The sequence below is a fragment of the Acyrthosiphon pisum genome, chromosome A1, assembly GCF_005508785.2.
Source record: "Acyrthosiphon pisum isolate AL4f chromosome A1, pea_aphid_22Mar2018_4r6ur, whole genome shotgun sequence".
Taxonomy (NCBI): domain Eukaryota; kingdom Metazoa; phylum Arthropoda; class Insecta; order Hemiptera; family Aphididae; genus Acyrthosiphon; species Acyrthosiphon pisum.
The window spans coordinates 6,721,032-6,747,354 of NC_042494.1; the positions used below are offsets into that span (position 1 = coordinate 6,721,032).

The window sequence follows — 26,323 nt, forward strand, 5'->3', positions numbered from 1 at the left end:
TGCTGCATCTGATATGCAATGATTTGTAAAAGGAGTTCGCTCATTAATACAAAATGAGTAGAAAATGCAATACAATATGTATCATGTGGTGTAGCCAGGGCCGTATTTGAACATTTTGCGCCCCGGGGCAACATATTTTTCTGCCCCCCCAAAACTTATTTTTAAATGTAAGATCCCTGTTATATTGGGTCACAATTTATGACTCATAAATATTTATGATTTGAAAAATTTTTTTGGAAACCTTCGTTTTTCCTTTGTTAAGAACAATCAGTAATGCTAACAGAATTTTTCGGTCGGACTTAGTTTTAAAGTTACTTACGAGTTTGCGAATGACCATTCGTTGGGGTTTTTTTTTTTAAAATTTCTTTATTATAACAATATAGTATACAATAAGTACAATAAGTGATTTCTGATTCCACCAAAATTATAAGAATAAAAAAACACATTTACAAAAAAAAAAAATCAAAAATATTATTTTTGGTATTTTATTAATAAGATTTTAAGGTTATGAAGTTTGTTTAATTTTATAACTTCTACAGAAAATTTGACCAACCTTTTTATAATACCTATCATTATTAAACGTAGAAAACAGAAATTTTGAAGAAAGTAATTCACGAAAATCGATTTGCAGCTAAACTGCATTCCTTCCAATATTCAATATTTTCATTTATTAGTTATCTCTTAAGTCTCTAGGAAAACTAATGTTCAATAAACATATTATAGTTTTTATAAATAAAAATATAAGTAAAACAAAAATAAATACAATATTACAATGATTTCTTTATAAGCGTTTGATTTTTTAACTTATTGTGAAAAAAATGTTGCACTTATTAATTTGAAATAATCTAGTATTTTTGGTATCCGAGTAGTTATGGTTTATTCTCATATTATAAACTGAAAAAAATGTATTATTTATTTTAATTGCATTTTTTCTGATCTTGATTTTATTAATAATCAAGACATAGATATTACCATTGATTATACATATATAGTTGAACATTTTATACATTTTTAACTACAAAATAATTATTAAATTTTAAATTTGATAGGTATATCTTGTAAAAATTCGAACTTTAAATGCTTATAAAAAAAAAAATTGTAGCTATGTATTTTTAATATTTTTCAACTGATATTGTAACAATATATCTGAAACCTTGTATTAAATCTTCACGCTCTTTTATACAACAAATACATTTTATTGACAATTATAGAAAATAAACTAAAAAAAATTAAAAACTGACAATGTTCATAAACAGCTCAAAAAGAGTCAAAATATTTTCAAAATTGTATTTACAGTATTTGTTTTTGAATTACAACAAAATAACAAAATCGCTACTTGAGAAATCGAGTGAAAATCCAATCTTGTAAAAATAAGAACGTCATACGCTCATAAAAATTTAATTTGACTTTCGGTAGAGATTTTTTGTAGATAAATGTAGACAAAATAAGAAATCTTGTAATACATTTTCAAATCTTGGATTTAAAAAGAAAATCTTTTATGAATTTTTAACTTAAAATAATTTGTACATTTTGGTGATTTTTCCGTATTTTGTCAAGATTTGAACTTTAAATGCTTACAAAAAAAAACTGTGACTAAGGATTTTTAATATTTTTCAATTGTCATTGTAACAATAAATTAGGAGCCTTTTATTAAAATTTCAAGCTTTTTTACCCACTTAATAAAGTTTTATTAACATGCATAGAAAAAATGAATAGTAAAATTGGAAACTGATAATGTTCCTAAACAGTTCAAAACAAATCAAAATATTTTGAAAATTTTATCGTGTATAGAAAATGCGAATATAAACAACCAGTGAAAATTGCATGTATATACGTTCATTTGTTTAAGAGTTACACTCAAAACCAATTCTGCGTAAAAATTCCCGTTTTTCTTTAAGAGGACGTCACACCCGCATATGTTGTCTCTGTCTTATCACATCAATATTACATTTTTACAAATTTGATCGTAACGGAAGGCAGTTGTGGTACTAATTAATTAATTACATTATCCAACGTCCAACAGTATTATTTTACTACAATTAATATCGTGACACGGTCGTCGGTCGAATACCGGAACGTCCGGAACACGTTTATTATTCAGTATTCTCATTATATTATAATAATAATACATATTGTTATTATTATATAATATATAATATTAAAATATTAATGTTAAACAAAACAAAAAAATAGTGTAATTGTGCATTGGCGTAATAAAGCGCAAACCGCAAACCGCATAACTACGGCCAGGCCCCCACGACACCCACAGCAGAGACAAGCACAAGAGTAGTGAATACACGCTACTGTCTACAACTACTAACGTCTAACTAGCACTCATCTAACGGCAGTATTCGGAACGATTTTAACAGCTAGCGCTGATGTAGGGAACATATCCATAACTAGTAGACTTCTAGCGCTTATCTAGTTTTTCTATCCAGAACTAACACCTAGACTGCAGCTATGCTTAACGGCCGTATCCATTTGAGCGTAGCGTGAAATGCCGCCAGTGAGACATCTATACTATGTATAATCAATGGTATTACGTAAAAGTAAAATAAACATCATTATTATTATGTTGTGTTTTACTTATTTACAACAACGCTAGCTTCGGGCTGCAATCATGTCGTTATCAGTTATCCAAGAAATTATTATTGTTAGTATAAAAATAGATTTGAGAGAATGTCATCGTAAAATAAACTTAGGAGAAATTTCCACCAAATCACAATACATCGGGAAAAAAACATTTTACATAAATTCAAAGTTATAACTATGTTGGCTTAATAATAAAAAAAAATTCATGAAAATGTACCACCTCCCAAGTTCCACCAGGAGGGGCAATGGCCCATTCTGCTCCCCTAAATACCAGCATGGGTGTAGCGCAAAATATTTGTTTTTGATTGCTATGAAGCAACTGAGTGTGTACACTCCTTTTTTATACAATTAGAAGTAACATTTTTAAGTTAGTTTTTTTACCTAATATAACTTTTTGGTAGGTGGGTGGGTGGTATTAATTATTCTTGAACCACCAACTGAAAAACTTCAAACCACCTCTGCGGGCTATACACTATACAGCGATATTCGATAGCCAAAATGGGTAATATTTTGGCAGACGTGAAGGAGGTATAGGAATAGCTTTCCCTCACGCTGCCAGCAGATATATTATGGAGATAATAATAACACTTTGCAATTATTGAGGTAGCTACAGTTTATTAACGTGTGCGAATTGAGTATAGTATAGGAAATCGGTCGGAAGACTTAGGAACGTCGGCTGAGCACACGGTGTTAACGTCACAAGGGGACAAAGAAAAAATTCAAACTCGTTCGTAACGATCTTAGTTAACGACACACAAATCACAGCAGGGTAGTGACTAGTGGGGTACAGAGGTACGTGAATGAAGGTCGAGATGCGAAGCGGGCATCGTGTTGAGACTCGAGAGCCTAGACAAGAATACTAAGAGAGGCGAGTCGATGGAAGAGAGTCGTATTTCCATTCGTAACTATGATATTATGACATGGTACCGTAGCCGTAGGTATTACCATTGGTTATAAAAACTATATGTGCCGGAACTCTTTCACTGTTCCCGAACGAAACACCATCCCTGCCGAATCGTTTCACTTCTACGCGACACGTGGTTGCTTTCGCCTATCGAAGAATACCTAACCTAACCTAACCTACGGCGGCGGTCGCTCCTCGTTCTCTCGACGCATGCGTGTCCAACGACGTACCGCGAAAAAAATACTCAACGTCCAATCCACTATCAGTAATAGGTTATGCTCGGACCTCTATAATGACAACCCGAGTCTTCGCAATTCACTATCGCACCGACCTACCTCCACAGTATATAAACGTAATTGTACCAGTTCTTAGTTGTAAGACATGAATGAGTGGATAGTGGAATGACTATGAATGAGCCTAATATTTCGTGTAAAATAGGCGCAACCAATTAGTATGCGAGTTGTCTCCCCAGAGCGCTAGTTGTCTTTCTGCACGGTGTCCTTTCGTCGATGTATACGATCTTATATCACATATTCACATACCTACGGACGACTTGTACTTTACCTATTCCACGATTTAAGATATACAGGTTTCTCAACGACCCTATACACATAAGTGAAACTATTTTAATAGCCCCCCCCCCCCCCAAAAAAAAAAAAATTAATTATTCAATTGATTCCTAAAATATTAATAAACATTTAAAAATTCAGCTGTATTACTTATCCTTTTTTTTTTTTTAGAAAGTTTTTAAAGTTTATAATTATTTTATATTGCCTACCTTTCTATAAATCATGGCTTATATACCAGAGCCCTATACTCATATTTTATCTTTTCTATGATACACGTTTTTATCGTTCGTATTATGTACGCAAGTAAGACATAACAATGTTAACATTAATTTTTGGGTGTACGTGCAACAATTTTATATGTTAAATTTATTATTTATTTGTTTATCTTACATGAAGTCTTACTATCAATAAATATTTTAAGTGTTCAGCTTCAGGCAAAGGGGACAACTATAGGCAAATCTGGTAATTTGGTGAAAGGAGTAATTCGTACCCTAGAAAATAATCGGTCAGATGAACATTTCTCTGAATTGTGGGCTGAAATTAAAATATTCTGTTCAGAAAATGATATTTAAATTGATAACTCACATCAAGGTAATACTAATCTTTCCATTGATACTACTTATATAATATATATATACTTAATATGTTTCCATTATGATCATAGGTCCAAAGAGGCGTAAAAAAGAACCAAGTCGTTTAAAAGAGTATGCTTTTACAGAAACGACTGCAGCAGACTCTGAGGATTGTTCCGACAAAAATGATTCCTAGGCATAAAATTATTGGAAAATTCACAGTTATCAACAAAATAAAAATGAATCCTATATAAAATGTAAATAACTGTTTAAAGATGCATAGAAAATATTTAATTAAAAGTAAATGTCGGTATTTTAATGGTGTTTAAATTTTAAGATGGTTGGTCGGAGGGTGTGGGGGGCGTATCCCCCCGCGAGTTACTTTTGATATAATATTGAGGTGGGGCTATAGCCTAACCTAACCTAGTGCGGCTATACACATACACAACTAAAGTGGTGCGCGTAAATGTTGATTTCTAACAGCTGATCAACTATGTGAGAATAACTACTAGCGCTCCAATACATAATATTGTATATCTATATTGATATATTTTGTAGTACCAAGAAAATTCACTATAATGCAAAAGCGCTAACTATTATTCTTGCTGTGAAAAGATCGTTAATTTTAAGCACACCAAAAAATAAGTTTCGTTGAGTAACCTGTATATCTTTAATCGTGACCTATTCCGACAAATTGGAAGCGTGGTAACTGGTAATGTAGTAGACGTGAGCGAGGTAGAGATATCTTTCCCTCGCGTTGCCAGCTTGTATGAATGTATGATTAAAGATAACGCAAAATGAAAAGAATTATGTACACGAGATTATTTTATTGATCGAAAAAGATATATTGTGATTCAATGGAGGTGATGACCTCCCTTATAGTTGCGCCTCTGTACATGTGTCCTATATATTTGGTCGCACACCCACCAATAAATACAAAGTTGAGGCACTGCTTGTATAATATTTTATGAAATGTAATTGTAAATGTATTTATTCCTTCAATGAAATGAAAATTTTGCTGTCAGAAGTCGTCTCCCAAGTTTTGTAATACTTAATTTAGAAAAATTAATACTACATTGTGAGATTTAATCACTGAAATATTTACATTTAAATCAATCAACAAAAAGAAGTTTACGAGCAGATTGCTGAAAACCTCTTTTAAATATGTCTATATTTTGCTGTTGTGCAACAGTTGTTATCAGTTGGATAATTTGAAAATACAATAATGGAATATTTTGTATTTACCTCCATACCATATGGTATAACCAAAGTGCATTATTTTATATTATGGAGATTATATTAAATAATATTATATATTAACCTGGTGTATTAGTTAATAGTTTCATAGACGATAGACCAGCTTATAGGTAGGTACTTTTAGATGGAACCACGATTTTAGATTTATAGGTATATTATCTTAGATCGTGGACGAAAAATTGTGAAGCGTTTCACGAAGCACCTACACACAAGCCCGGGTTAATCCAGGTCCATTGGTCCACGGGACACCATACACTTAGTAGGCCCCTTTCAACTTTAATTTCAAAATAATTGTATCATTACATATTAACGACTTTATATTATTATATAATTTTTTACTGTATAAAAAAATACAGGATGTATCTTATGTCATTATACGCGACTTTTTTTTTTTTGAACTATTATGGATCGATGACATGGAATTTTGTTAAAACAAAAAATACGTGTTTCTCTATTTTTAACAGACAATTTTTTTATAACATTTTCAAAATTTTTAAACACGCTGTTGTACCAATAATAAAATCGACTTTATTTATTCAAATGGTAACCACTAGATTTTTTTATGGATTCTGGTAAAGCTTTTTTTCTGAACATTTTGACAATAAAATGATCAATTTTGGTTCAATAGGTTGTTAACAATGGTCCTCTAAATTTTAGTATAATATGCATTAATACCTACTTTTAACTGAAATACCTAATTTACATGAGCTAAATATTTATTTTTCTTATAACTACCTTTTTGTATACTTAAATAATTAAATCGGTAATCTAAAATGCTTAAAAAAAGACAAACAAACAAAATTGTTGGCAAACATAGTCGTTATTTATAGTAATTTTTCGTAGGATAAAATTGAGAACTATTTTATTTTATAATTATTAATAATAATTTACCTACATACCTACCTAATTGCGTTAAAAAAACATATTTTTGGGATAAATATGGGCCCCCAAAATCAATGAGCCCCATGACCGTGCCCCCTCTGCTTACCTCTAAATCCGGGCTTGCCTACACATAGGGAACATGCACGTGGCGTGTGCGGAATCGGACGAGTTTTCGTCGGGCGCCGGGATACTCTCTCGTGTCCGGAGTATATTTTCCATTTTTCACTTCAATATTTTACATAATATAATATGATACAATTTAACAAATTATTTTGTTTAGTTTTTGTAAATAATGAACAATGACCAGTCATTTGAAATTTTTTTCACGATAAATAGATATTTATTTGTTTGAAAATCCGACACAACCATCAAACCTTCGTGTTGATTTCTATATTTTACCTAACCTATGAAACCTAATCACAAAATTATTAGCATTCGGGCAGGCGGCAACGGCGTCGGCACTCGGCGTGTGCCGTGTGGCGCGTAGTAATAATTTCATGACGTGCATGAGAAAGCGAACACAGTACGCCAAACATGTCACCCGCAGTGTGACCAACCTCGGTCCCCTGATTCCCATCGGCCACGCACCACACACTACAGTATTAAATTCCGTAGACGTTATATTTACCTACTCTCACGAAAACAGATCAACGACATGTGGATGATACGGACAAGGACATTTATTTTGGTTTTTCGAACAGTAATCGCTGTGCGCCACCTGAGCTATTACGATCGTTGGTGGTAACAACGACGAGGAACGACAGCTATCGTTTACCACGTAACTACCCAATATCGGTGGACAACGAGACAACTAGTAACTACAAAACATTAGACACCGCCGACGATAACTAGATCAATTCGCAGCTGCTCGTCTGGTTCAACCGCATGAACACCACACGACACGCGTGCACACTGCACACATACAATACACAATAAACTCGTGTCTTGTAGTTCATACGTAGGTATATTGTATAATATATAAATTATAAAAGTTAAAGTAGCGACCATCAAAAATCTTATTAATTCCGTTTTACTGATGTTTTCTGTAACATTTCCTTCGACTATTTAATATAAGCGATATCTCGCTCTATAAGTGGTGGAAATCGCGCGCAGCGTCCTTCTCAATCCCAAATTTCTGAACCGGTTACACGATCGCACCTAGCACAAAGTTGTTACTTGTCAGTGTCACGCGGTTAGCCATAACCATCAGTATAGTTAACACGCGACACCGTTCACTATATTATTTATGATTTATAATATATATATATATATATATGGCTAAATAACCGAATAAAATAATATAATAAATCCGAAAAAAAAATAATGCGGTGTTGACACATTTGCAAACAAAAGGGCAATTGGTTTTCCGTTCTACGTTTCAGTTCTACGTTTTCGGAAACGGGCATTTGGCGTTCCGCTCCATACCGCGCAGGTTCTTTGTGTACTGTACCACCGCGCGGAGAACGACAACACGTCCCACTCGCACGCTTCGCATTCGCTTTGGTCGCAGTCTCTCATCAGCCGCCTAAAACGAAACTACCTCTCTCCACCGCCGTCTCCGAACATCAACACCACGCGATACCAGCCGCGCCGACAAATCGTTGCTATCATAATAATATAATATATATATCGGCACTAGCCGTGAAACGGCGGTTTTCCCGGACTCGTCACCGCAGTCATCCTGTAAATTCTAGAACCGCGATCGCGTCGGTGAGTAAAAAAAAAATAGGTTTAACAATCATAATTCATAATATTACATGGTATAAACAAGGTATTATCAGAATTTTTTTACAGTCAGCTGATTGGGTTGGCACGTGATGCTTACTGCTTAGTAATTAGTATACTATAGTAATAATTTAATAATAAAATCATTATTTTCAATGAAGAGTTTGGAATATATTGATACGTATCGGTTCAGATAGTTGAGCATTCAAGGATTTACACGTGTTATATGTATACCACGTACCAACCACCGACCCGTATCACTTATTTTAGACCCTGCGTGGTTTGGATGAAACAGATGAATGATGATTGTGGCCCATAGAAGTAGTACTACTTTATGTCGTGGCCTCGGAACTTAGCGGCAGTAGACGTTACCGTAATTCCACAGATATACACTACTATACTAGGTAGATGCCCGACTTTATATTCAACTGTGTATGGGTTTTTGAAGCCAAAGGTTGGGCAATGTTTACAATCTGTTATCAATATTATAGTATATGATATTATAGATTAATAACATCAATTTGTAAACATTTGCCAACCATATAGGTTATGGTATTGGCTTCAATTAGTATGGTCTCTTGAGTCGGGCGCCCAGTATTATAGTATGTACTATGTATATCTGTGCGTAATTCAGGAAAACAGACATACGACCTCGGATTGGTGCGCAAGTTTGTTTCCATGTTTTTCAGAAGTTCAGACTTCTGATCACATGTAAACACAGATTACAGATATATACTATAATACGTATAGTAGTATATATCTGTGCATGTAAACAATATCCCGGTCTGCTGATCAAGTGTCGTTTCGATATTGTTCTACATATATCGATATGCGCTGACGACGAACTTTAAAATTGAAGACACTAGGCCCTGGGGGCAACAACAAGATACGTCCATAAAAATACATATTAAATAAAAATTTAATTTTGGTGCAACGATAAGATATGTCCAAACAATATTGAATTACGGTGCAACAACTTGATATATGACATATCGCCTAGATAGGTGCAAATTGGGGGGAGCTTGGAAATACAATACATAGGAAATACAATTTTAAAATGCTATATTGCGGTGGTCTGCTTACCTTTATTATTTAATATATTCAGTCCCTCCAAGTCAAAAGTTGAAATTGCACCTATGGATATGTCCTAACTAGTTCTTATTGCTTCCTCAACTCATTATTAAAAGTTAGCATTAATCTATAAGAGTATAAGTTGAAGGTACCCCAAAACTATATTCTCCCTTTTTTAAAAAAATTTTAACATTTTTTTTTGGAATTTACAATGTTTTTTGTCAGTTGAACATTTTTTAAAAAAAGACTTGTCTGGTTGTTGCCCCAAGATTTTCAATTGGTTGTGTAGTGACATCTAAACATTTTATCTCACCACCCACCCACATCACAACTTTCCAATCATCTAAATTTAGGAATTTAAGCGATTTTGTGATGGTGTCACATGAATACAATGTGGTATATGAATTTGGTGCCTATGTTGATACGTATCAAATTTTTCTTCTTGAAAACCTTGTTTGATAATGTAGTTAAGCATATGACGTTTGCGCAAACTTGAAACAAATTTTGTTGTACCATGAGTTTATACCATGTAGTATACTAATATCCTTAGTAACGCCATCGTGTGCTTTAACAATCGTGATGTACCCTAAGCCAATTATAATATTTTTTACCCATCAAAATATCTATTGTTATCTCCTGCCGTCTCTGATATAACAATGTAACATTTGGAATACATCATTTAAGAAATGATTGTTGTTTTTTAACAACTAGCCGTAGATCGCAGCCAACTGATTTTTTGCATTATATTACCTGAATTAAGAGCTATAAAAGTGTAATTCTAATATTATTAATATTAATTTTATTGTTATAGTTGTGTTGTTATAAGCATCGCATTTAATTTTATTTATTAATGCCAAGCGGCTATTTTATAAGTAAATTATTTTATTATCATGTAATAAAGTAATAATACAAAATACATAATTTTTTACTTAATCTTACTAAAAAACTAAATTCTACTTTAACTTTGTGAAGGGGATGAAGGGCACCCAAACATGGTTTCGCCCAGGGCGCCAATACTCTTAGTGCCGGCCCTGTACCTATTGCTCTGGTGTATTCTGGTTGATTTTCTACTAAATTTAATTTCTGTTCACTTTTTATATTTTACTTATTTCAATATACATAATACATAATGTAGGTATACTGGAAAAAGGTAGGGAATAATGTTGTACCTAGAGACAATTTTTATTAAATTACTTTTAACAGCTCTAATTGTTAATATTCCTAGCTAATGCATTTTTAACAATATTATAGGTATGTATAATAAAGCAATAAATGTTTTTTTTCCAAACCCTAAATCAACTGTTTTCTGTGATAATTTTTTTTTTCAAACCCAAAAAATATAGTCCAAGTTAAAACGAATAATATATCTTGGGATTTACATTGAAATATAAATATATAAATAAAACAAATATAGATATTTTATTTTATTTAATAAAATCTATTACCTAAGCAAGCAATTTAGTATATAGATAATATCATTGATTATAAATACTAGTATTTACTATTTATAATCAATGATAATATATTATATTCACTTAATAATTAACGATTTGTCCAAGATACATGCATACCAATTTGGAAAGAATAAATCTTTTTAGATTTTAAAACTAATTATTTTTAAGAATGGATTACACCATTAAATTCTAAAAAATATTTAACATAAAATTACTTACCTCAAGAACTTCTATAACAAATTTTAATACACCTACGACTTACATAAAATTTATTTTTAGTGATACAAAATTGATAATTGTACATAATTTATTTTTATTTTTTCAGTATCAATTAAAAATGTTAAATTGTCTAAGCAATGATAGCAAAATGCAAATGAGACTGAATATTAAACGGCATCGACAAAAACTTCTTCAATATTTAGAGAATACTAATGATACTGTTATAAAGCCTAAAATCAAATTAGTTTCAAATGATATAGAAAAATCTAATTTGAATCACAATGTTAAACCAACAATTGCATCTAATACTGAGGTTCAAACCCCCAAAATTATACCAACCATTAAGATTACAAACTATAGGAATAAACCAACCATTCATGTCAAAACGTATGAAGCTGTGATAAATACTAAACCAAATGATCCTGAAGTTTTGACATATAATAACATAAAAAAATACAAAACCAGATCAAGTATTACTGCGAATCAACTTCCACCAAACATCAAAGTAAATATAAAAGACGAGCCTTTATCAAGTTTTCAATTAAAACAAAAACCTTTACCAAACATTGAAATAAAAGACCCTAAATCTCCACCTGCCATAAAAAAACTCAAAGAACAATTAATTGCAGAGCTATTTGATAGTTCAAGTTCTGAAGAAAACGATGATAATATTTCTGTTGGAAATAATGACAATTGGAATGAAATTTATCAAACACATAATGGGAGTGATGTAGATGAGAATGACAGCAGCAATTTACGTCTAATGGAATCAGTTAGATACGATGGACATAAAGAACTGGCCAATGACATAAGTGAAGAAAAATGTAAGTATCTATAATTTTGTCAATAATATTATTTATTATTTACAAAATGTTACTAAATGCATTTTATTTTGTTCCAAAAGATATGTATGATAGCACCGACATTGATAGTCCTGTAGTATTGGACATCAACAACCCAACCACCAACAAGAAAAGCCGGACTAGAAAACCTCAAATTAAAATTGATCAGACTAAACACAGGTTTAGAAAACCTCAAGACAGGTCGTTACACAATGCCAAAGAACGAGCATGCCGAGAAAGCATTGCAAAAAAGTTTGCTATTTTGAGAAAATCTTGCAGTTATTTGAACTCTAATAGACGTGTGCCTTCAAAACATAGCATACTTTTAGCTGCTAAAAAAGAATGCGATTTGTTAAAACATTTTGAGAAGAAAATGCTTGCAGAAAAAAAAGTATTGCGCAAAGCAAATGAAATTCTGAAGAATAGGTTAACTCAAATCTATAGCTCAATTCTATAGCTGTTTATGAGGACAAAAAATTAGCATGTTTAACTGATTATGTATGACAAGCCAGGAAAATATTGTGGTGAATTTGTCAATGTATATTTTGCACTGCATAATGTACCAACTTAATATTTTTTATGTTTGATAGGTTATAGAAAAATATGTATATTTATATTTTTATAGCAATTATTAATGGATTTTGTAAATGTATAAGCGTGTTATCTGTATTTATTATTATGTTGTGTACACAACACAGTCAACATATACATTTATAGTGTTACGCGTTTCTAATAACAACTCAAATTTCTCTTTATTTTTATATATAAAAAAGTATTAATGTTGAATAATAAATTAAATTTATTTAGTCATGGATGAATTACATTTACTTAAACTAAGTATACATTTGTGTGCTCTTTATGAGATTCTGTATAATGTCACAGATCCTCATTTAAAATCTGTTGTACATAATCAGAATCTCAACTCCATTTAATTTAATTTAATCGTTTTCATTATTATAAACCTCAACATTCCGGCAATGTTTTTGATTTTAAGTTGTAACAAATGTGATGTCTTTTAAATTATAAGTCTATTTTATTGTGTATTATAAATCAAATATTTTTCATAAATGTGTACTTTATCAATTTATCTCATAGTTTTTAAATCCTTTATCCAACTCCTCTTCTTTACAACATTCGTATTATTTTATGTGTATTCGTCTTATAAGCAAACTAGGTACAAGAAAACTATTATCCACTGTACATTATGGTTTGGATAGGGGAATATCTATATTTGTAATTAGTTGTAAATATCATCAGAATACGTACATACAAACTTGTTATGTTTAAGACACTATTAATCTATATCAATATTGCAGTTAAGTATATTACCTATTTTGTAATTTATATGATAATAACTGAACAAAATCAAACAATTGTTGTGTTTTGGGATACTACATATTATATGAAATAAAAACAAGAGACAGCACAAATATCATATACTGATTGTCAACTGCAAGAATGGTGGTATTTAATGCATTAAAAGAAAATTTGTTAGCAATTTTGTAGAAGTAGAATGACAAAAAACAATATATACACTTATGAAAATAGAAATTACAATCTCAAATTAACTACCAGCAATAAAATAAATGTTGGACAAGTTGGTATCATTCAGCTATACTACAAGAGTCATGGTGTGGGGTCACTGCAATAGTGTACAAATTCAATTCAACAATATAATATTAAGATTATTGTATATATGAAAACAATTCTGAGAGAAGACTGTTAGTATACATTACTATAAATATACCTATTTTATGATATTATTTCTATTGCAGTAATTTAATTCATTGCGAGTGAAATAGTAGGTCTAATTAGCCGAAAACGTTTTGTTTCATAAACTTTAAAAGTTTCAAGTATCAACTAATATTTTTAAATTTTAAAAAAAATAAGTAAATTCGTTAGTCTTAGTCAAAACATAAATTTTTTCAAAACGTGAACTTCAAATAATAATCAAAAAAATGTGGTCATATAGTTTTTAGATTATTTGGCTACAGTATAAAATAATTATGAGAAATTTTATTTTGAATTTTCAAATTTCAGATATAAAAAGTAAAACTTTTATAAATTTCTAACTAAAAATAGTTTGCAAATTTTGTTGCTCCACTGTACAGTAGATTACTAGGGTCACTGTAATGGATTGTGTAAGGTTTTAATTCAATGATATAATGTATTTGTAAACTAAATACGATTCTGAGCAGAGACGGTTTGTCAGCCAAGGATATCTTATATTATATTTATATTGTTATTACTATTATCATTGATACGATAGCTGATAAGTTGAATTAATAAAATTTGCGCATTATCCTATTTCAATATTTGTATATAATAATATACTTGAAAAATTTCAAGTACCAACGAATATTTTTTAATTACAAACAACTAAAATCATTATTCTTGGTTGTTCAATATGTAACTTTGTCCAAATTTGAACATAAGAAAACTATAAAAAAAATATATATATTTTTTTACCTAACCTACTTACTTGGAACCTTGTTTAACAGCTTCTGTAAAATCTGTTATCATTGTTTATTATTTAAAATGTTTGTTTTCATCAATAATCGCTGAACCAAAGTTGTTAAATTTAATATGCCGACTGCCGTGTAATACTAATATATACAATATTATACTTGAAACACAAAAATAAATATTGTTTCCATACTCTTTTCACCATAAGAAGGCATCTCAGGAGCCAACTTGGACATAGGCGCAAATAGGGGGGGCTTTAGGGGCTAAGCTCCCACAAAAATGTCCATAGCCCTCCCAAACATTTCCTACATTTTGTTTTAAGCTTATTCAATATTATCAAAGTAAGGCTTTAGGCCCCCCAAATCTCAAACACTATTTGCGCCTATGTGCGTAAGGCTATACAACATGGCAGATGTTCAGACGGTTGACTGTAGGATGACAAATGTGTGTTGCCTGACTCCTGCCAAGATACCTTCTTGAAATGAACATTAATTATGATAATGATAATGAAGCATAAACCAGTCTACTACTGTATTTAAATTTCTCCATAGTTTTACCAATAATTCTAATATTATACAATGATAATAAAACATAAGAATTTTGATTTATAGCTGAAAATAATCGTTTTATTGTCTGAAATAATAATAATGAATATATTTAATCTTATTTTTTATCTGATTCAATAACTATTGGTTGCTTATTATATACAAATTAATGAAATATAATAAATTAATTTTGTATAGAGTTTATTACATAAGTCTTAATAGACATATTTAGTTATTATTAATGATCACATGTTTAATTAAATTTAACACTTGGATTTTCTTCATTAACAAAAAAACATACTTAAATATGAAAGTCGCACATCAGATAGCATAGTCAGACAATTCTTCATGTCTAGAGTATATATAGGTCCAGTAAGACATGAGTTGTTAGTGACACAAATGTATATAACTTAATGTGTATAATTGTAACATGTACACATTAGAATACAAAAAGTATAACCCATAACCGTGAGCATTTCAAGTGCTTTTAGTAATGTTGTTACTGTTGGAATTGTAATCAGACAAAAATTGTACAACTTTTACAAGGACATAGATGGCAGTTCAATGATTTAGAGATAAATATAATTATTAGTAACATTTTTTTCTCTTACATAGTCTATGTAATTATTTAACATGTACAAGCTATGTAAAAAAAAAAAACTGCCTGGTATAAGGCACACATTAACTATCAATCAACAATAACAAGTGTCCGTTAAATGTGGCTATATAAATATTAGATTTCTTATATAATAAAAGGATCAGCATAATTTTTTTTTGAGTTCAACATTTTTTTTTTTTTTATCATAAAAAATAAATGAAAAAAATTAAGTTATAAAATATATATATATGTCGCCCAACGTTTTCAACTTACTAGGTTTCAACATAAATAAGCTCATCTATTCAATTATTTTCAACACTTTGCCAATAGCAATAGTTTTACCTGGAAAAATAAATTAAAATAAATTAAAACAATTTAACTGTCAATAACAAGACAAACAATATTAAATTTGTAGCCGAATTTACAGTATTGTAGGCAACAATGTTGTTGTACAATAACTATTTTTTTCACTATTGTCATTGTTACGTCATCTAGTCAACGATTGGATTATATACCAATAATTGAAAAATACAGACTATTTTTATCTGATTACTTACTACTTTTTTAAATTTTTAATTAATAACAAAACTAGCTGAGGGCTCTCAATACCAATGACTCTCAATACAAGACAGTACAAAAAATCTTAGTCAATACAATTTTTATTTTTACGTCTCATATTATTTAAAAATAATAATTTTAATTTAATGGATTTTTTAATTTAAATATTCCATATATTTGCAATATCTTATACCGGGTGATTCTTTTATCAAACAACACTCATTGTTTCAAAAGATGTAAATTTTGTTGAAAATATAAAGGGGATTCGATACCGTGATTTTCTGTTTTCGTCTAACACACGCGGGACACAGTATTTTAGACGTATTTTTTGCCAAACATACTAATTGATCTAATGAAGTGATAAGTACTCTGAAAACAGATTTGAATTCGTCATCACGTCTACTTGAAATTGACTTTCCCACATTTTTGATTTTTTGATTTTAGCTTCTCAAAAAATTGGAATACAAAAATGTTCAAATACTCTTTTTTTGTATGACTTTTTCTGGAATTTGGGAGATAATATCAAAAATGTAGATCAATTGGTATGTTTGGCAAAAAACACGTCTAAAATACTATGTCACGTGTGTGTTAGACGAAAACAGAAAATCACGGTATCAAATCCCCTTAATTAGGATAGTAGCTATTGCCTTAGCTATTGCTATTCTGTGTGATAACAAAGCAATGAAAACCACACTCTGCAGTGTACACCCCCACCACACATTATCTACTACTGTTGTTATTGTTAGTTTATATAAAAAATAGACAACTCGCTGTGTCAGTGTCGATGACAGGGAAAATAATAATTATGTGGGTTTTAATATTAGTACAGCTATTAAAAAATGTTAGTATGGGTTAGGTTAGTGTTTAGAAGCCCAGGGAGCTATTTTGTATATAACACCCTGGACCAGTCCACCCCCTGTATACTCTATTTCCAACACGATTGCAAAAACTGTGTGGCTTCGGAACAGTAGGGCGACTGTCATTGGCAGCAGAAGTGCAGTGCCAACAAGACAGTACATGTGTGAACTGCTGCGTATTTTCTTGGGGATTTTTTATTTGGAATAAAGTAGTTGTAATTAACATTTTGTCAATTTATTTCTATCTTAGAGAGTGTAATAACTAATAAGCATTGTTATTGTCTGGAATACATAAATAATACACACAATAGATTATTTTCATTTTTGACAGTACCAATATTATGATTTGTGTAACATATTTTAATTTAAATCTTTAGCGAAAATTGCAAAATGAATAGAACGTCTAAATATTTAAACAAAGTACAAACCTTCATCTCTAAGTGTGAATCTACCCATTTGTGGGAAAAGTTTGAATTCTTCAAGGCAGACAACACCAGAACATTCAAGCCTCATTATGACTACTTGATCTTGCTTAACAAATCTTGGCCTCATATTTGATTTCAATCCAGTTTTTCTATCAACTAAGCATATTAACGCCTGAAAAAAATTAACCAAAAAAAAAAAATCATATAGTATAGCAGTTTTAAAAATAAATTTACAAGAAAACTAATGTTTTGATTATCTATTTTAATTTACCTTAACTTCTACTACTTCAGCAACACAATGGATATGCATAACTGCTGAATATCCAGCACAAATAATGCTTTTATGCTCTAATATGACAACCTAAAATTAAATATATCCACTTTTAAAATACATTCTATAAATTTATATATTCAAATTCTTTATACCTGTCCATCAAATATACGACAAGTTTTAACTGGATTAATTGGATCACACAAAATAAAACCAGGAGAGACATCTTCTTCTTCGACTCCTTTTAGTTTGACTTTGATATTTTCACCTGGTCCAACCGAGGTAACTTCTTCATCATCTGACCACAATTGGTCAACAATAACAGTTGTCTACAAATAATATGCATTATTACTGTAGGTATAGGAAATGTGATAATTCATACCGAAGTATAAAACATACCCTATTTGGCATTAACACTAGAGTTTGTGTTTTTCTTGCTTCGCCTGATTCTACTTTTCCCATGAGTACAGTTCCCATGTCTTTATATTTTTCTACAACAGGCATTATAAAAGGGCCATCTGAACTACGATTTAATAAAGGTAAATTGTCAATAAATGGAATAAAAGCTGGCCCTCTGAAAAATAAAAATAAAAATGTAGTATGATTTTTCTAGAAGAAAAAAAAATATTAAAGCCCTTACCTATACCAAGGGCATATAGATTCTTCAACCTGGTCTTTTAGTCCTAAACCAGTTTGACCAGACACAGGCATAAATGTTAAGTCTTTAGCTACATTAAACCCAAGCTTTTTCAGGTAAGGTAAAATTTTGTCCCTACATTCTTCATATCTTGCTTTAGACCACAGGACGGTCGAGTCATCCATTTTATTTATTAACACCAGCATGTGTTTTACACCTGCTGTTTTTGCTAACATAGCATGTTCTCGGGTTTGTCCACCTCGATCAAATCCAGTTTCGAATTCACCTTTACGAGCAGAAATAACCTTAACACCAAAATTACAAATTAATTTAAGGTTACCTAATTTGGTATTCAACATTTTTTTTTTTTTTTCATAAACGCACACATACAATCTATAAAATTTACTTCAATAAGCATATAAGATATGGGTTAAAAAAAACATGGATTTCTTGAAAAAGATGCGATACTTAGCTTGGTGTTTTGTTTATGGTAATTAAGGAGGGATATTTAATTCAAATGGTCTCGACACCATTTTCTTTTGAGTCTAAGTTGTGGATTTCTGGGCAGTGAGAATGTATGTAGCTCTTTTATTAGTGAGTTAGGGTGATTTTTCAGTCTATCAAAAAAACATTTGTAAAAAGTTTCACTTTGGCTATATCAGGTAGAATACCTAGATCTTGGTGGAATTTAGAGACAAGAAGGGAGCGTTGGTGATTTTTCTAAGAGTAATGTTCTGAAAGACTTGAATTTTGTTTAAATTTGAATTTTTGGCCGATCCCCAGAGTTGTAATCCATGTGTTCATATAGGCTTTAGGAGAGTTTTGTATGAAGTAGTTTGGTTTTTAATTTAGTACATTTATTTTTTCATAACAGTGTTTTTAGCAATCTTGATTGATTGTTAAGGACCAATCTTTTAGCTTTAATATGTTTGTTCCAAGTTAGTTTTTGGTCAAGAACTACTAAACCTGAATATTTAACAGCATTGATGGTGGGATAGGTATGTTATTAATTGAAACAATTGGAGATTGACCATGTCTAAAGGTAAGTTGTATGAACCGATTTGTTGTGATTTACTTTTACACGCCATTTTTCTTACCATTCGGATTGCAGATTTAAATAAGACTGTAAATTAGTAGAGGCTATAAATTATAATTGGGTCGTTATGAATTGATAAAATTACTTTATTATTTGCATAGTCAGCAATCAAGGTATTTGGAGTTGTGGGCTGATCAGAAGCATATATAAGTCTGAACAGATGGCCCTAGTGCCATACTCAGTCAAAGGCCTGAGATATGTATAAAAAGGCAGCTGTGCACTGCAGAGTGCAGTAGCATTTTTTTTTCAAGAGATGTGCTTATATCATCAACTAATCTATGGACTTGGTGTATCGTACTATGTTTAAATCTAAAGCCAATTTGTGTAGGAGGAAGTATATTGTTTTCAAGTAAATGAAAAAAAAACGGAGACAACCGTTGAAGAATTAGTCTTTCACAAATTTTTGAAAGATATGGTAGAAGGTGAATAGGTCTATATGAGTTTGGATTATCTGGAGATTCTCTGGCTTGGTAAAAATGTTTGGCCGATTATATTTAAATGTGAACCCTAGTTATTATAAACCCTAAACTTTATTATACTATTACTTATTACTAAAATGTAGAGCTAATAGTAATATTTCAATATTAATGACTAGTAAAAGTGTAAATATACAATAAAATGTTCATAAATTGGTAACTATCATTATAAATTAAAACCTACCAAAACAGCTAAATCAGCTTGAGCAGTTCCACCAATCATGTTGGGTACAAAACTTTTGTGACCAGGTGCATCCAATATAGTAAAATGCTTTCTCTCGGTTTCAAAATATGCTCTGCCAACTTCAACCGTTTTGCCTTTTTCTCTTTCTAAAAAATAAAAATTATCATTATTATTTTAAGTAGTTTATCTAGTAAAATATGAAACTTAATTTCTTCATAATTATCATTTATCAAATACCTTCTTGATTAGTATCTAAGGCCCATGATAAGTACCACGATTCTCTGCTTCTTTCTTTTGCTTCTTTTTCATATTTATCTAGAGTTCTTTTATCGACCATACCAGTAAGTGCCATTATTTGACCACCAATTGTTGATTTTCCAGCATCTAAATAAATAAATAGATATAAATTATTATAGTTACGGCACGGTATTTTGCATATTAATTATTAACTTTTTAAAGGTATTTACAATAAAAATATAATTCACATATATATTTCAAAAGTTTATCTTCAGTTATCTTAATATTATTTTTTGAATTTAAAATAGATATGTTACATATAAAAATGATTCATGTACAATTAATATTAGTATTACAAAAAAATCTATATACAGTATGTAAATCAATTAGAAAGTCAGATCTGTAAATATAATTACTAGTATAAATCATCAATATATAAAATGTGTTGATTTAAATTTAAATAATTTATCTTAAACTGTAGGTACCTATATTATGCACCTACCAAAATTATTTTAATGTAAGGTTGAGAATAAATTACGGTTGCATAAATATATACTAAACAACTTAATGAGACACACAATAATAACATTTTAAACTACAAACGCATAACATTGGATGAAAATCATGTCAGTCAAAAATCACTTTTTTTTTAGAGATGACACATTATCAAGAAAATTAAATAGAAATCAAGCAGATTAAAATTACTAAATAAATAGTTTATAGTATTTAACCTTACTAATTTAATTTAACTTCAATGGCAACCATTAGGTACTAATAATATAATGTACTTAATTTAAAATAGGTAAGGTAGTACCTGCTATAGCTACTACCTAGCACAATATTAGAAAAATGTACTTTTAGTTTTAATAATTGTATATAATAGTTCAAGTGATGGTATAAAAGAAATTGTAATTCAAATATATTATGTATACCTATTATGTATTTAATTTTAATTTTAATCGAAGAGTAGTACCTAAAAAGAAAAAAATTCAACAAAATAAATTTCAAATTTAATGCGATTGATTAAAATAGAATGGATGAACCTTTGGTTAATAAACAAAATGTATTGTTTAAGAAGTATCATTGTCTGATTAAGATATATTTAAGATAGATTAAGATATATTAAGATAGATTAAGTTATATTAAATCATTTTAGTTATACTATACCTACGCAGTAATAAACCAATTGTTGCATTCTGGACTAATAACAAATGTATTTATAATATAATAAATGTACCAGCTGAATGCATTATTTATGAAAGGAGTTAAATCCAAAAAATAAAACTATGGAAATTTAAAAAAACTATACCAGCACTTAGTAAGTTCTTTACACAAACAAAATGTTTGAATTGTCATTTACACACAACTATCATATAAATTTGACTCCATTCATAATTAAATAATCTGTCTACTTGCCTATAGGCTATAGCCACAATATTTTACAAAAATAAATTAAATTAGATTGTATAATTCATACTTTTACATAACATGTACATAGTAAGTACATACAAACAACCCATTTTTTTATGCAATATTTTTAATTGTTCCGAGTCTTACCTACGTGTCCAATAATGACTATGTTGATATGCTCCTTTTTAGGTTTTGGCTCAGATTCTTCAATAGCCTTTTTAGCAATGGGTTTAGGTTTTTCTTCATCACCGTCCACATCAATGTCAATGTCGATATCATTATCAATCTCAATAATGGGTTTAGCAGTTCCGTCCTCGGGAGTGCTGGAAGCACCATCCTCCCACGAGTCAAGTACAGCAGCTGAAGCCCCTCCGCCGGTGTCACCGGGCCAACGGGTCTCCTATGCCGTCCACGTCTACAAACATCGGACAAACAGGCCCAATAAATTAGGACACGTCATAACCTTAAAACTAAACCACTTACTAGTCGTTTTCTTGTCACCACCGCCGGTAGTTTCATCTTCAGGACCACCGTCAACATCGTCGGATTTGGACGAAAACGAGGTGAACGACGGAATAAACTCTACCGCGTTTACGTTCAGTTTAGTGAGTTTCTGCTGCAAATCAGCGGCACTCGAATCTGTTAATTCGTCTTCCTCCCAAGAGTCCGGCGCCGCGTTATTGGACATATCTAAGGCCGTTTGTCGGTACCTACGCGTCCCGTATTACGTACACAGATGAAAATGCGAAAACCCAATCACTGCATTGAGGAACGAATCGACGTAGACAGAAAAAAACGTGTTTGGAATTAAGAAAAAAAATAAATACCGAATCACCAATCACGAGATATGGTGCGAATGTGCGATACAAGTGTAGTGCTGTAGTTTTCCACTGGAAAATGATGGCGCCACGCGTCCATAATTGCAGTACAGCCAACCCCGCGGACCGGCAACTGCAGCTGCTATCATCACACGACGTCTGAGATATGTTTATGTTCTTATCAGAATCTGTGTTATCAATCGTTAACAAAATCGACGATTCGATCTACGGACTAAGATAGTACTATCTGCTGCTGATGTAGAGATGATAAGGTAATACTACTTGCAAGTTGTGATTTGTAAATATTCCGGTCTCCGGGTGCCAATTTCGGCGACAGCTTGATCCACTACGTAAAAAACTTATTATCTTCTCTACATCGTGGTTTGATCATAGTTCACGTCAGACGATAGTACCACGGGAACGCGATAGTTAGTGACACCATTCACCGGGAGCCTGTGTTTTCTTTTTGTTGCATGAAAAACACGAGGAACAGAGGATTTTCTTTTTAAAATAATATAAGATTGTAAAGTTAAAACTTAACAAGTGTACCTGACTGATTATTATTGTTTTATAATTTATACTTCAATGTTTTCGTTGAATAAGAACTATTTTCAGTACCGTCAAATTGTACTAAGGAACAACTTGGGACAGTTTTATACATTAAAATGCCTAACTTCTAAACTAATGATGCTACACTTTTGATGTTGGTGTCAAAAGTTAGATTGCTTATTACACCTTAGGGCCGTTCTTACCATATCCGGTAAAGTATCGATTAATGCTAACCGACTGATAACAGATTTTATTACCGGCAAAATTTGGCCGGTTAAGTGTCGATTAACTTCAACCGGACATTGTAAGAACGGCCCTAATAGTTTTAGATATTTCAGTTTTACTTAAGTAAATTAAAATTTTTTTTTTTACCTATCCCAAGTTTAGCTTGAACCAGTCTACTAAAAATCCATAAAAATCAATTCAATACCAATTACAACTTGGGACAGATAAAAACTTTTTAAAAATGTTGTTCTGTAATATTAGGAAAAAAATTCAAAAAATTTTAAATATTTATATTTTAACATAGGTGACTGACTTTTCCTGGGTCATCAGTAAAATTTATCTCGTCATAATTCAATATTGCCTCCGGTTTGACATGAGTTTTAAAGTCTACAACAGTTCATCAAAGTAATTATTAATTAAATTATGTGTACCTACCTACCTATATGTGGTCCCAAGTTGTGTTATATGCATAAATCATAAACTAAGTACAACGTTTAAAAATTAATCAAAATAAATTTCGTTTTTTTAACTTTTAACTACACATATTTATCCATGAAAAATAAAAAATGCAAATATGTGATTTAAAGTTTAAACCATAGTTAATGACTTATCGATAACGATTTTGATACTAAGAATTTAAAGATCAAATTTTGACAAGAGGCGTAAAAATGTAGGTATATTAGGTAGAAAGTCAAATTAAATTTTTATAAGCGTTTGAAGTTCAAATGTTTACATCATTGGATATTCCACTCGATATCTCATGAAGCCATTTTCTTATTTAGTTTTAATTTAAAAACGAATAACTGTAGACACTTGAAAGTTGAGATTTATATCATATATGTTTATTTTATCAATTCCTATAGTTGATAACATATTAAAAATAATTTGACTTGATTTGAACTGTTTACGGACAATTTCATACATCAATTTTTTTATTATTTTTTTTCTGTGAATATGAAGTTTTATCTGTTGGGCCAAAAAGTGTAAAAATAATTTAATACAAGGCTCCAGATATATTGTTACAATAGCAGTTGAAAAATATTAAAAATACAAAGGCACAGTTTTTTTTTATAAGCATTTGAAGTTAAAATATTGACATAATTTATCAAATTTAAAATTGAATAATAATTTTGTAGTTAAAAATTTATAAAATGTTCAACTTTTATATCTAAGGATTGAAAATTTAAAACAAGATTCCACGTAAATATTTAATTCTGTTGCCAAAAATTCTAAGAAATACATAAGCACAGTTTATTTTTATAGTCATTTTAATCTCCAATTTAGACGAAATTACATATTAAAAAACCTGGAATAACTATTTTAGTTATTTTGTTGTGATTGTATAATATTATTCGTGGGTACTTGAAACTTCTAAAGTATACTATTATATATCTATGATAGTACCACGGTTTTTTGTTGATGTATAACTCGTTATTTTGGAATTTACTATAGGTACCTACCTATTATAGGTCAATTTTTTTTAAATAGGTACTATAAACTATAATATAATATTATGTCTTATACCTAGACTGACATACCGTCTCCGCTCAGAATCGTTTTTCTTATACAATGATATTATATCATTGAATTCAAATTTAATACCATCCATTATACAGTGACCCACTTGTAACCTACTGTACAGCAGAGCGAAATCCACTTACCCACCTTTTTTTTTTCTTAAAATTTAATTTTATGGCCGTCTATATGTTCAAAATTAAAAATAATAATTTAACACTTTAATTATATTTATTTATATATTTAATAATTTTTTTTTTACTTTTTTCCGTCGTTTTTTTTCCTACATTTAATCTAAGAACTGCAATATCGTATTCGTAGATAATAAAAATTAAAGATTTTAAGAATGGATAGGTCGCTTAGGCTTTATAACATTAGGTACCTCGGTCCGAAAGAGCAGATATCTTGTATAATTGTCTCACAAAGGTGCTTTTTTATGTAATTTTGTTCTGTGGTAATATCTATAAATAGTAAAATAAAAAAAAAAAGCACCTACATTCATTTTTTGAAACCTTATAATAAGGCATATCCATTCTTTATTAATTATTATCAATGATTGTGTTACACTGTATTACTATTTTTACATTAAACATTTTTTTTATTTATTATTTAGAAAAAAAAACCAAGTCATTTATGTTTATTAAAATTGTTAATTATTACTTTACTTGTTGACTTTTTCATTACTTTTGAATTTAATTTATATTATTTTTCTTATTTGTATTAATAAGATTCGATTTTCAAATGGGAAACGGACAATGGTTGAGTAATCAAGTTTAGATTGTATATTATATGTAATTTCAAATTTGCATATCTTTTAATACAGGATTTTACACCATATAAATGTATAATACAAGGTAGGTATTGTAAGGTATAATACAAAAAAAAAATAAAATAAAATACCGTATTTTAACATCACTAGTTACACATACTAAAGATCATGACACATTTGATTACATTTGTCATGCTATAGATATTTTTCTAATATTTATGCGTGTCGCGTGCACAGATATATAAAAATAGGTTATACTGTACAGCAGACAGTGGCGTCATTTGAGGGGGGGCAAGGTGGGCATTTGCCCCTGTCTGATTTTAAAAGCGGCCCGATGGGCCGATTCCCAGTTGTTGCCGTTTTACCATTATTATATTTTATAAGCGCAAAAACATGCCTATTTTATAATATTTTCAAAAAATATTATACTATAATATATTATACTAAGAAAGTAAGAAATTATTGTCACATTGATACATTTTTACTAATTAATAGTTGGAATATATTTATATTTAGACGTATGCGGTGACGTACCTACACATTGTATGTTTGGGTATGTATTTATGTAGGTATGTTTGTTTAGGTTATAATGACAACAAT

General features: G+C 30.4%; 2 protein-coding genes across 5 annotated transcripts; one reads left to right on the forward strand and one right to left on the reverse strand.

The window, feature by feature from the left end:
- Positions 1–7,378: 7,378 nt before the first annotated feature.
- On the forward strand, positions 7,379–13,170 carry LOC100162746. Of its 4 annotated transcripts, XM_016802009.2 has the most exons (4): positions 7,379–7,734; positions 8,159–8,486; positions 11,352–12,069; positions 12,150–13,170. In XM_016802009.2, the coding sequence occupies exons 3-4, from the start codon at positions 11,364–11,366 to the stop codon at positions 12,542–12,544; spliced, it is 1,101 nt and encodes a 366-aa protein (XP_016657498.1). In that variant the 5' UTR covers positions 7,379–7,734; positions 8,159–8,486; positions 11,352–11,363; the 3' UTR covers positions 12,545–13,170. The 4 variants fall into 4 exon arrangements, with proteins under 4 accessions (XP_016657498.1, XP_003242463.1, XP_008180039.1 ...); XM_003242415.4 differs by lacking the exon at positions 8,159–8,486 and having other exon boundaries at positions 7,379–7,738; XM_008181817.3 differs by lacking the exon at positions 8,159–8,486.
- Positions 13,171–15,190: 2,020 nt separating this feature from the next.
- LOC100166832 (eukaryotic peptide chain release factor GTP-binding subunit ERF3A) lies at positions 15,191–22,725 on the reverse strand. The gene is made up of 10 exons (XM_016802008.2): positions 22,331–22,725; positions 21,995–22,262; positions 20,438–20,584; positions 20,201–20,346; positions 18,448–18,749; positions 18,207–18,381; positions 17,963–18,136; positions 17,808–17,897; positions 17,540–17,708; positions 15,191–16,038 (listed from the first exon to the last, which is right to left on the reverse strand). The coding sequence occupies exons 3-10, from the start codon at positions 20,550–20,552 to the stop codon at positions 15,995–15,997; spliced, it is 1,215 nt and encodes a 404-aa protein (XP_016657497.1). The 5' UTR covers positions 20,553–20,584; positions 21,995–22,262; positions 22,331–22,725; the 3' UTR covers positions 15,191–15,994.
- Between the last annotated feature and the right edge of the window lie 3,598 nt (positions 22,726–26,323).